The following is an 11,551-nucleotide window of genomic DNA, read 5'->3' on the forward strand; positions in this document are numbered from 1 at the left end:
CTTATAGTTCTTCATGCTTAGAGAATCATGGAGATAGATAGCATTTCCCCAGGTTATTTTCTGATATATGATCTTTTTCTTAGTCATATGATTGTCATTTTCATCATTATCGTTAAGATTATTTTAAATATATTGCAGAAATGTAGAGTTATCTGAAAATCGCAGGAAAGAATGGTACACATTCAAGAGATTTTGCTAGGCAAATTAAATTTTTATTATCTGTACAAGATACCAGAGTTATTCTCAGTATCCTAAGTGAGCATTCATCATTCTTCTTACCCATTTCTGATAACTAACCCTTTAAACCCATTAATTGAACAGGTTTCATAGCGGCAGACATTAAAGGTACAGGTTCCTGGACTCAGCTCTATTTGATTACTGATTACCATGAAAACGGATCTCTCTATGATTTCCTGAAATGCGCTACACTAGACACCAGAGCCCTGCTCAAGTTGGCTTATTCAGCTGCCTGTGGTCTGTGCCATCTCCACACAGAAATCTATGGCACCCAAGGAAAGCCTGCGATTGCTCATCGAGACCTAAAGAGCAAAAACATCCTCATTAAGAGAAATGGAAGTTGCTGTATTGCTGACCTGGGCCTTGCTGTTAAATTCAATAGGTAAGCGGTTCTTTGCCTGTGTTTTGAAATCATTGTAACCTCCAAAAGATATTTGCCTATTTGGATTCAAGATAGTGGAATTCCAAACATGTATTTGGGCTTATCTGGTTATATAAATAAATAGTTGGGATTTTTATGTCTTGGTGTTTTGTTTTTCTGGGTTTTTCTGTTTTGTTTTGTTTTGTTTTTACAAAAATTACAACCTACTCTACATAGTTCCTCATCTCCTGCTTTTATTGTCTTAGACATCATTCTATTGCAATTTATGTAGATTTGCTTCATTCTTTTTAACAGTGTTGATGCAGTTTTCCATTATGTGGATGTACTATAATTTATTTCATCTATGACCCAACTGATGGGCATTCAAGTTATCTCTATTGTTTAAAAAATGCTTTAATTGTATCTTACCCATATATAATATCCTTGACTGCTTAAGTATTTGTTCGTAGTGGATTCCTAGAGAAGGGGCTAAACAGAGTATGTGCCTTTTAAAGTATAGTATAATTGCAAGCTCTTCCTTTAGGAAGCGTTCGTCAGTTTACACTCCCATAAACAGAGAAGTATGCCATTTCTCCATCACCACTTGAAATTGTCGATATTTTTTAAACAGCATTATCAGAATTTTAGGAAACCACTGAAACTGTTTTAATATTGTTACAACTCTAGGATATAGCAGCCAATTTACATTTCAGAATTCATTTTCAGGTTTATAAAATAAAAGTACTAGTCCATAATAAAGCGAATGTTAAAATTTAAATCTTCTTCCCTAGTTGTTACAGTGTTCTGATCCTTTTGTTCTTTATCATTGTGGTGTTTATTGGCTCACATACTCATCAGGTACTGTTTAAGAAAATCTAAAATACGTTATATTAATCTTGGCTTCGGAGTAGTTTCCAGAACCTGCCAGAATTGGGGGCCTAAATAGCAAAAGTATTTATGTCTTCCAACTCTAAAATTTAGTCCCAAAATTGAAAAACCAGTAAGCATCATTTATTACTGATTGTCAATATGATTATGTAAACATTACTCACAATAGAACTAAGTTGGTTGGACCCAAAAAGAAAATGTAATCCTGTGTCACAAACACTGAGTTTATCACGCGAGAACAGTAAAAGCATTGATTCCTCTCAGCTTATTTTTACATTCATTTGTTCTGGGACATAATTATCTACTGCTCTTTCTTATATTCAGTACTGTCCTTTTTCTTAGAGAGGCACTAAACTTGTTTGGTGACGAAACTTGAACTAATGTGAGGTGTTTATTGTCTTTATCCAGGATAATATGAATATTCATACTTAGCTTTTCACTGCAGACAGTAATGATTCTGATTGAGTGCCGCCCCGGACCCTGCTGGGGTTTTGTGTAATGTGTAACATGTATTTAAAGGGTAAATATTACTTTTCTAAAATCTGGGAAATGCTAAATTTTAAAATCTAATCCAGTCACAAGGAATTCTGTTAAGGGAATGTTGATGTAAGATTAGTAGGTTAGATAGATTTTTTTTTTTATTTTTTTATATATTTATGTGTTTGTGTGTGTGTGCGTGTGCGTGTGTGTGTGTGTACACATGGAGGGAAGAGTCTGGCTTACAAAATGAGATGCAAATACAAGATAAACTATTTTGTTCCTGGCCCTCAATCTGAACACTGTCTTCTGTTTCAGCGACACGAATGAAGTTGACGTACCCTTAAACACCAGGGTGGGTACCAAACGCTACATGGCTCCGGAAGTGCTGGATGAGAGCTTGAATAAAAGCCATTTCCAGCCCTACATAATGGCCGACATCTATAGCTTTGGCCTGATCATTTGGGAAATGGCTCGTCGTTGTATCACAGGAGGTAAGACTTTAGGTAGTGGGTTTCCGGTTATGTTTGTATCCTCATTATTCAAAAAAAGTAACAGCTTCATTTATATAATTTAGATGTCATATATGTCAGGGATTCCCAAGACCACTCCCAGGTTCTTTGATTTCACTACAAGGACACACAGGATTCAGCATATAGTTGTCCTCACAGCTAAGATTTATTACAGTGCAAGGATACAGATAAAATCAGCCAAGGGAAACGGTGCATGGAGCAAAGTTCAGGAAATCAGGCACAGGCTTCCAGAAGTCCTCTCCCAGTGGAGTCACACAGGATGTGCTTAGTCCTCCAGCAGTGAATTATGACAACATGTGAAATATTGTCATCTAGGAAAGTTCATTAGAGACCTAGTAGCCAAAGATATTTTTGGAGGCTGGTCACATGGGCACCCTCCACCTAGCATGTACCAGAATTCCAAACTCCTAGAAAGAGAGCAGGTGTTCAGCATAAACCATACTGTTTGTACAAATAGTCTAGGCACACAGTGAGTGACACTTATCATTTAGGGAAGGTTTTATATGAGTGTCTAGGGAATTGTTAACCCAGCAAGTTCCCAGATACCGGCCCAGCGCCAACCCTGCAAGCAGGCCTTTTCAAAGGATAGCAGTCTCCAGCCTGCTGTGTTAACTTTTTTCTGCATATCATGTTGTCTTTCTACTGCAGAACGAAATAAGACAAAACAAAAAACAAAAGCCACATTCGTTAATAAGAACAATTATGTATATAAGTAATCAAATTAAAAATCGAAGGGGCACCTGGGTGGCTCAGTCGGGTAAGTGACCGGCTCTTGGTTTCAGCTCAGGTCATGATCTCAAGGTTGGAAGATCAAGCCCCACATCTGGCTCCATGCTGAGCATGGAGCCTGCTTAAGATTCTCCCTCTCCCTCTGCCCCTCCTCGGCTTGCTTGCTCTCTCACATGCACACGCATGCGCACACGCAAAATAAATAAATAAATAAAAATTGGAGGTAAATGAGTGCTTCACCTTTTCTTAAGGGATATAGGTATGTCCACAGGTATGATGGGGACCCTGATGGAGGTAGAGGAAATATTTAGGCATAGAAAAAGAGAAGAAGACACATTTACTATTAAAAGTGAATCATTCACTCTATAATTCTCTTCTTTATGTAGGAATCCATTTTATCTCCCATAGTTCAGTAAGAGGTGCTGAGTAGGTTGATATATTTTGTCCAGCCATTTTTGTGCCCACTGTGTTTTCTCACTCCCTACAGGGATAGTAGAAGAGTACCAGTTGCCATATTACAATATGGTGCCCAATGATCCATCATACGAAGATATGCGTGAGGTTGTGTGTGTGAAGCGTTTGCGGCCAATTGTGTCCAATCGATGGAACAGTGATGAAGTAAGTGGAGCTCCATCCCCTGAGGAAGTGATTGGTAAGTGTCATCAAAGATCTTTATGTGCTCACTATATTCTCTTTACTTTTCAGTGTCTACGAGCAGTTCTGAAGCTCATGTCAGAATGCTGGGCCCACAATCCAGCCTCCAGACTTACAGCTCTGAGAATCAAGAAGACACTTGCCAAGATGGTTGAATCCCAGGATGTAAAGATTTGACAGTGAAACAGTCATGAGGAGCAATTCTAGACTGCAAGAACTGTTTTCACCCAAGGAGCGGGTGGAGTTAGAGTAGAATACGGATGCTGACTTGGTTCTCAGACTCTCTCCTCACTACACCTTCACAGGCTGCTAATACTAAACCTCTCAGTACTCTGTAGAATAACAAGCTGGGAACTTCTAAACACTTTGTTCTTTATATACGGACAGCTTTATTTTAAATGTGGTTTTTGATGCCTTTTTTTTTATTGGGTTTTTATGAACTGCATCAAGACTTCAATCCTGATTATTAATAAGTCTCCAGTCAAACTCTGGGTACTGAATTCCCTATTCATAAAATGGTGCTTTCTGTGAAAGCCTTAAGAAGATAAATGAATTCAGCAGAGATGGAGAAATACACATTTTTGCCTTCTACCTGAGGAAAATTAATCTATTTGTATTCCACCTTTGTAAACAGCCTATGGATTATGATCTGTTTGGGATACAGTAGTTTGATGGTTTGTCAGGCTTTGATATTGGTATGTGTGTGTACACACCCACGCACACACCAGGATTCCTCTGTTGCCATTTGAATTAGAAGAAAATGATTTATGAATGCACAGGAAGATGCTGGTGGCTGTTGGTTTTGTGCTTTAAAAATGCATTATCTGACCAAGATTCTCCAGTCACATAAAAACCATTTATTTACCTTACAAGTGATAGCTTCTCTGCCAACTTTATTTTTTAACATAAAAGTTGATATAAAGGCCAAAAGAAGTTTAAAGTTTCTGTTAATTTGGACTATTTTCCTTTCATCACCATCTTTCTCTTCTTTACTCCCTCCCCTTCCTCTCCCCTCCCCCCCTTCCCCCTTCCTTCTCTTTCTTTCTTTTCGGTAATTCTTACTTTTGTCATGAAAAGCATCCTATCCAAAGTTGGAACTTCCAATGCCATGAACCTTCTAAAGAGAACACTTCTTATTGAAGTGAATTACTAATTACTGCATTTGATAGCAATGTAAGTGCCTATAATCATGTTCTATATTCTTTATTCTCAGTAACTTTTAAAAGGGAAGTTATTTATATTTTGTGTGTAATATGCTTTATTTGCAAAACACCTCCTTTACAACCATATTTTATATATGTACATACATTCATACTGTAGAAACCAGCTCTCATGTGTACCTCATATCCCATTCTTAAGGGAAGAAAATTAAAAGATCATCAGAAAAAAATGTTATAATGTAGAACTACTTGTAAATTGTCAGAATTAATGCATTCAAAGTAGTATATCAAATCTAGGACTTTGTTATTCAGGCATATACTTTCATTAAGATGCTGTCATCTCAATTTTTCTTTATCAAAGGATCCTCCAATTAGAAGTTTCTGTTTCAGAGCTGATATAAACTTATCAACAGCTGTTTGGGGCATTTAAATCACTTGAGATTTTTGGTTTTATGATTTCTGTTCTATAACTTGTGAAGACAATGAAGAGTCAGGCAAAAAAGTTCAGTATCTACTCATTACCTGTATCTATACCATATAGCTGTTATTCAATAAAATGCTACATATTTTATGGATGCCTTGTTATCCCAAGGAATAATTCTGATTTACTTAAACTTATACTTCTCCAATGCCTTTTAAATATTGTCTTATCCTGAGTAAACAACTCATGGGTGCATAAAGTGAAATAGTTTTCTTTGAATGTAACATAAAATAAATGTGATTACATCACAACATAGTTAGAAGTCTTTAAAGGGGAGGAATCCAGAGCATGTATCCATCCATTACCAAAAATCTGACTGGCATTTAAGGATGAAACTCTTACATATTTATATATCAAACTTAACAAATTTGAAATCTGCTTTAATAGTTTTGACTAAGTTTAGTAATTTTCATCTAACATAATTAAAATTTGAAGTGTTCACGAAAATGAGTAAATGTGCATATTGATAGTACCCAATAACATGTTCTTTCAGAATGTCCTCCCCTATACTGAGAGAGATTGTAATCCATGTTGCCTTGTGACTTAAGAACACTTCTCAGCTCTGATTTTAATCTAAGGTTAATCTTGCTTTATTTTTTATTGGTTAAACTGTAAATCCTGAACATTATTTGTCGTCTTACTAACAAAGAACGTATGTAAAGAAAGGCAAACTTATTCTTAGAATGTTGAAATAGTGGGTGGAAGCAGACAATTACAGATAGTATATAAGTACGAGACCACTATATTGATTTTTTTAAATAGATCTATTAAGAGTCGTATCAAGGATTAACTTTAGCAACTTGTTGAATAAAAATATTTTCTAAGGTAGCGTGTTCTTTAAAAAGCAAATGATGCCATTTTGAAATCCCAAAGTCCAAAAAATATGCATGAAACTTATTTTCTTCTCCTTACTCTCACTGTTAAATTTCTAAGTTCATCCAGTAAGTGAAATATTTAAGACTGAGGAAGTATTACATAGTACCTTATAGTTATTAATTTGTAAAACCCTAGAAGCCATTATTTGGCCCCACTTAAAATTTAAAAATTTAAAATTTTAAAAATTTAAAATTTAAACATTTTAAAAATGTGTGGCTTCTGTCTGTCATCCTTTTAAATAAGTAAAACATAAAAACAAGCAAAAACCCAAAGCTACCTGAATACAACAGAAGTTAGCCCTCGAAGAAAATTCCTTTTATTGAATTCCCTTTATACTGGTAAATACCTCCAGAATTAAAGGCACACCAGGATCCGCCTCAGTGCATTCATTCTGAGCTTTCCCTGTGCTTTCTTTTGAACAAGTTTCTGAAGTACAAAATTTGAATCTAATTTCTCTGGAAATGTTTTCACAAAAGATCTTTCAGTCAACATTTTATGTTGCATTTCCGATGTCTGGAAGTGTCCCTAAACTTAGAAAGTGGCCTATAGTTTTTGAAAATTATGTTTTTCTAGAATGGGCCGGATTTTTTATTTATTCACTCTAAAATACTCAGTACCTTTTTCTTTCATATGCTTTTCTTCTGTTTAGAAAAAAAATATAACGCAACTTTTAAAGAATCCTGTTATCTCTTAAACTGGCCCAAGATCAAATTTGATAATGAATAATTTATTCCAGGCAGGATTTTATAAATTAAATCACTTGTGTTTCTTTGCATACACATTGTTTGGAAATGTTGCAAATATCTAATCTCAATGAAATACTAATTGATTTTTTAAAAAAGATTATTGTAGCTCTTACACTGTTTAAAGGGTAGTATTTATTATTTGCTTCGGTCAGGTGTTAAAATAGGGTAGCAGTTCATTCTCTTGCCTTAATGCTATTATGAGAGTCACAGTGAAAACTGCAGAGAACTGACATGTTCATAAAAACTGAATTAAATCTCGGGCAGCAGCATACAAAGCCACATGTAATGGTCATCCCATAAGGAAAGTATGTGAATACTGCTTTTGCAAAGGATTAAATATATTATTGTAATTTTAGCTCGTGCTCTGTACTATGCTTTCAGTGGAATTATTTAAGCCCTTTTAGTGACCATTGTCCTTACCCATTTAAAAACTAAAATGTAGTATATGTTGTATAAAATGAAAATATCATTATATAAGCTTAATTAGGGAAGTTGTACATAGACATTGAAAGAAGGGTTAAAAACAATTTTATTATGCAATTGTAAAACACCAAAAATATAGATTCATCTTTGATATGTAACACACTAAATGTATTTTGTACAGCATCTGGTTTAAAAGGTGCCTTATTAAGTTTACCATTAATTGCTTTGTTCTATATATAGATTACATCCAATGTATCATTTTTAAGTAAATAACCTTATTTTAGTATACTTTAGTGATGTGTTTTGTGATACTCGGACTGTATTGTGTATTAGAAGTCACATGTCTGGTGAGATTTTATGACAGATAAGTTAGTATACATACATGCATCCCTGAGACGTGCATCTCAGATGCCAGAAATCGAGTATGGAACACAAGGCAGGTAAGTGACCACACACTTTCCTTTGTGTACACAGAGCAGTTGAAAACCTATTACAGTGAAGGGTTATTGCCCTTTAAAAAAAAATTCTTTTTTTAAAGATTTTATTTATTTGACAGAGAGAGACACAGCAAGAGAGGGAACACAAGCAGGGGGAGTGGGAGAGGGAGAAGCAGGCCTCCCGCGGAGCAGGGAGCCCGATGCAGGGCCCGATCCCAGGACCCTGGGATCATGACCTGAGCCGAAGGCAGACGCTTAATGGCTGAGCCCCACCCAGGCGCCCCTAAAAAAAAAAAAAATCTGAATCTAAAAATATGTACTCCTTGCAGAAATTTTGGAAAACACAGGAAAGAATAAAGAAGCAAATAAAATCACAATTCTTTTGCCACATGTACCCCTATTTACATTTGAATGTTGCTTTTCAATCTTTTTTTTTCTGCTGCATATTTTTTTTTTACAAAATTTGAGGTCATAGTATGTCATTAATATCCATTGAGAATGTAACTTTAAAAAATTAACTACATAATATCCTACCAAGTAGATGGAATAATTTATTTTTGTAATTCCCTATTGAATATTTGGGTTATTTCCATTGTTTTAAAAAATATAATGAACGTAGTGAACATCCTTGTACATAAATCTTTTAAATCATAAATTTATTGTCTTAGATTACATTCCTGAAAGTGGGACTAGTGGATAGGAACTTTTAAAAGATTATTTAAGATGGAAAACAGCCTAAGGTTCTTGCTAAGTGTGGCCCGTATTACTGCCCAGAGGGTTTCTCGTGCACACTCCTACCCGTGTCAAGAGTGTTCATCTCACGACTTGGACAGGTCATTGCTTCCAACTGCCTTCTCTCTCTGCTGGCATAGCGCCTGGTTTCTGTTACTTACAGTCATGGAATCCATTTATCCAGCTCTACTGTGCTCCTGCTGCAGCAAATGCTTTGTGAAGAGCTGAAACTTCAGGGCGGAAGGTAGCTTGCCCTCTGTTCTGCAACAGTATCCCCTCCCCTCCTGCACTCCCACCACCTATCAGAGCTGTTTCTGGATGTGTGTCGATTCATTCAGTCAGCGAACCTTGGTATGCCTGAGGCAGCTGGACATACTAAATCGTCACGAAAGATTTGGGACTAGTTGATGTCTCCCCCCCAAAATGCATGTTTAGGAATAGCTTGTTAGAGATTCTTCACAGGAACCCCCGTTTAGTGACCCGTAAGATGGTTTCTTGAAACGAGCATGCACTCTCATGCAGCTTGGTAAAGAATCAGGGATTTCCTGGGCCTGTCAAATACTTGCTAGCTTTCCTTCTGTCTGTAAAAGGTTGACCCCAAACCTGGATCAACATATTCATTTTTCCTTCCCAGCATAATCTGTTACTCTCACTGAGTGGTTGTAATAGTGACAATTTCCAAGGTTTCTTTCATAGGAGTAGTTGTACTAGTACAGAAGACATTAAGAAATGAGGACACTGTTCTTCCAGAATAATCTGATCCTTGTAGGGAATTTCAGGCAGATGCTAATTTAGTCATTAAGTCTTCATTCACTTGGAGAACTCTCTCCCTGCTGCTAGCGCACAGACCTTTTCTGGCACTAAAGTTAGATGCATGTTCCTAGAAAGCCTTGCTTCAACCCTCAGGGCAGTACCCGACGAAGTGGACACGGCGCACTGAAGGTGTCCAGTCGGTCGTGTTCGGAGAGGCCACTTAATGGCAGCGGCCCTCTACGGGTCATGGGGAGTTAAATACTGCGAGCTCAGGGCAAGAGCAGAAACAGGCAAGTCACCCGAACGAAAGCTGGAAATCAGAAGGAGGAGACTTAGTTCAGGCACAAAGGCACACACGCAAAATATGTCCGCTAGAAGCAGAGGCTAGGGCTGAAAGGTTCATCCGTGATTGCCCTTGGAGGTGGAGATTGTGATTCTCGTTTTTGGGTGGAATACATGTGGCCGACCTGTTACTCCTCTGAACTGTATCTTCTTGGCCTTTGTCTCATCACTTTTACTCTGAAGTGTCCCATGTATGCTCAGAACGAAGTTCAAGGTGATTCTAGATGCTGCTTCCTCCCTCCACCCCACTTCCCATATCGCAAATTTTATACAGGGAACCGGAAATGTTACCATTATTTGAAAGTCAAAAGTCGGTATAAAATGCTTATGTTGGAAATATTTTCAGGCTAGAGGAAGAAAGGACTAGGGCCTTTGTTGTTGAGAGGGAAGCCATCTGTAAAGCAAAGTTAAAATCTGGCTGATGACAGGGTGATGAAGTGCACCTGCCGTTCTGTTCTCTGTCGCTCTGCTGCAGGACTCAAATCCAAGAAGACGTTGAAAGACATTAAAAAGGAAGAATTGAAAGGCTGTGGCACAAATAATACTGCAATGGAAGGCATTTCAATCAAACACCTAAAAATAAAACTTACAATTTGATTCTGTCTTCATTCTTGGCTAGACTGGCTGGAGATCGAATCTAACGGAAGATATTTCCAGCATCCCTGTTGCCAGTAAGAAGTCTGATGTGTGTCTAATTCAGTCCTTCATCATTTAACTTACTTTTTCATTCAAGAAACAATTTTCAGAGTGCCTGGGTGGCACAGTCGGTTGCACATCTGACTCTTGGCTTCAGCTCAGGTTGTGAGATCGAGTCCCATGTCGGCCTCAGTGCTCGGCAGTCTGCTTCAGACTCGCCCCCTCTGCCCCTCCGCCCTCCCCACTTGTGCATGCTCCTGCAAGGGCTCTCTCTCTCTCTCTCTCTCAAATCTTAAAAAACAAAACGGAATTTTCTTTTTCTTTTTGATGTTTTGAAGTTTAAGCTTGCCATGTCTAGATGTATTCTTTGTGTTAGTACTGACTGGGTACTTTTAACCTTTCCTTGGACCTGGGAGCTTCCACTATTTATTTCCTCCCTTCCCTTCTTGTACTCTACTCTTTCTAGAACTCCTATTAGACGAATATTAGGTCCCCTGGGTGTTTCTTCCATATTTCTTAACATGTCTGTTATGATCCATCTTACCTTCTGCTTTCCAGCCCATTTACTAAGTTTATTTCAACCAAATTTTTTTTTTATTTGGAAATAATTTCAAAATTCCAGGAAAGTTGTGAAAAGTACAGAGAATGCCATTTACACTTCACCCAGATTCATCAACGATTACATTTTGCCACAACTGCCTTGTTAGTCTGTGTGTGTGTGTGTGGTGTTGGAATGTTTGAGCACACACATAACCTCTTCTGAACTACTTGGATTACAGAGCTGTGCCTCTTTAAGTATTTCAAGGATATTCCATTACAAAACCAGTTACATACGATTTTCAAAATCAGGAAAGTTGACATTGATACCATAACACTTATCAGCAACACGATACTCTGCAGGCCTTTCCCAGTTCTAATAAAGTCCTTGAGAGCATATTTCCCGGGTCCAGAGTCTGTCCGGGATCTTGCATTGCATTTAGTTGTCATGTCTCATTCTTTAATCTGAAACAGTTCTCCAGTTTCTGTTTTTTTGTGATACATTTTCTAGAGTAAAAGGCCAGAGTTTCTGTGGACATATTTGTGTCC

The 11,551-nt window shown here is 37.4% G+C and overlaps 1 protein-coding gene across 10 annotated transcripts in view; it reads left to right on the top strand.

Moving 5' to 3' along the window:
* Positions 1 to 10,139, top strand: part of BMPR1A (bone morphogenetic protein receptor type 1A) — a 144,863-nt gene extending 134,724 nt beyond the window's left edge. For all 10 annotated transcript variants that reach the window (XM_054508253.2, XM_054508251.2, XM_064594912.1 and 7 more), the window contains 4 exons: positions 322 to 619; positions 2,282 to 2,457; positions 3,713 to 3,843; positions 3,931 to 10,139. In XM_054508253.2, the coding sequence (XP_054364228.1) occupies positions 322 to 619; positions 2,282 to 2,457; positions 3,713 to 3,843; positions 3,931 to 4,056 (731 nt within the window). In that variant the 3' untranslated portion in view covers positions 4,057 to 10,139. The remainder of the gene's footprint in view (positions 1 to 321; positions 620 to 2,281; positions 2,458 to 3,712; positions 3,844 to 3,930) is intronic.
* Positions 10,140 to 11,551: the final 1,412 nt, after the last annotated feature.

This window comes from Mirounga angustirostris, unplaced genomic scaffold (assembly GCF_029215605.1).
Source record: "Mirounga angustirostris isolate CCGP_5_RB_7025 unplaced genomic scaffold, mMirAng1.0.hap1 SCAF_6, whole genome shotgun sequence".
Classification (NCBI taxonomy): Eukaryota; Metazoa; Chordata; class Mammalia; order Carnivora; family Phocidae; genus Mirounga; species Mirounga angustirostris.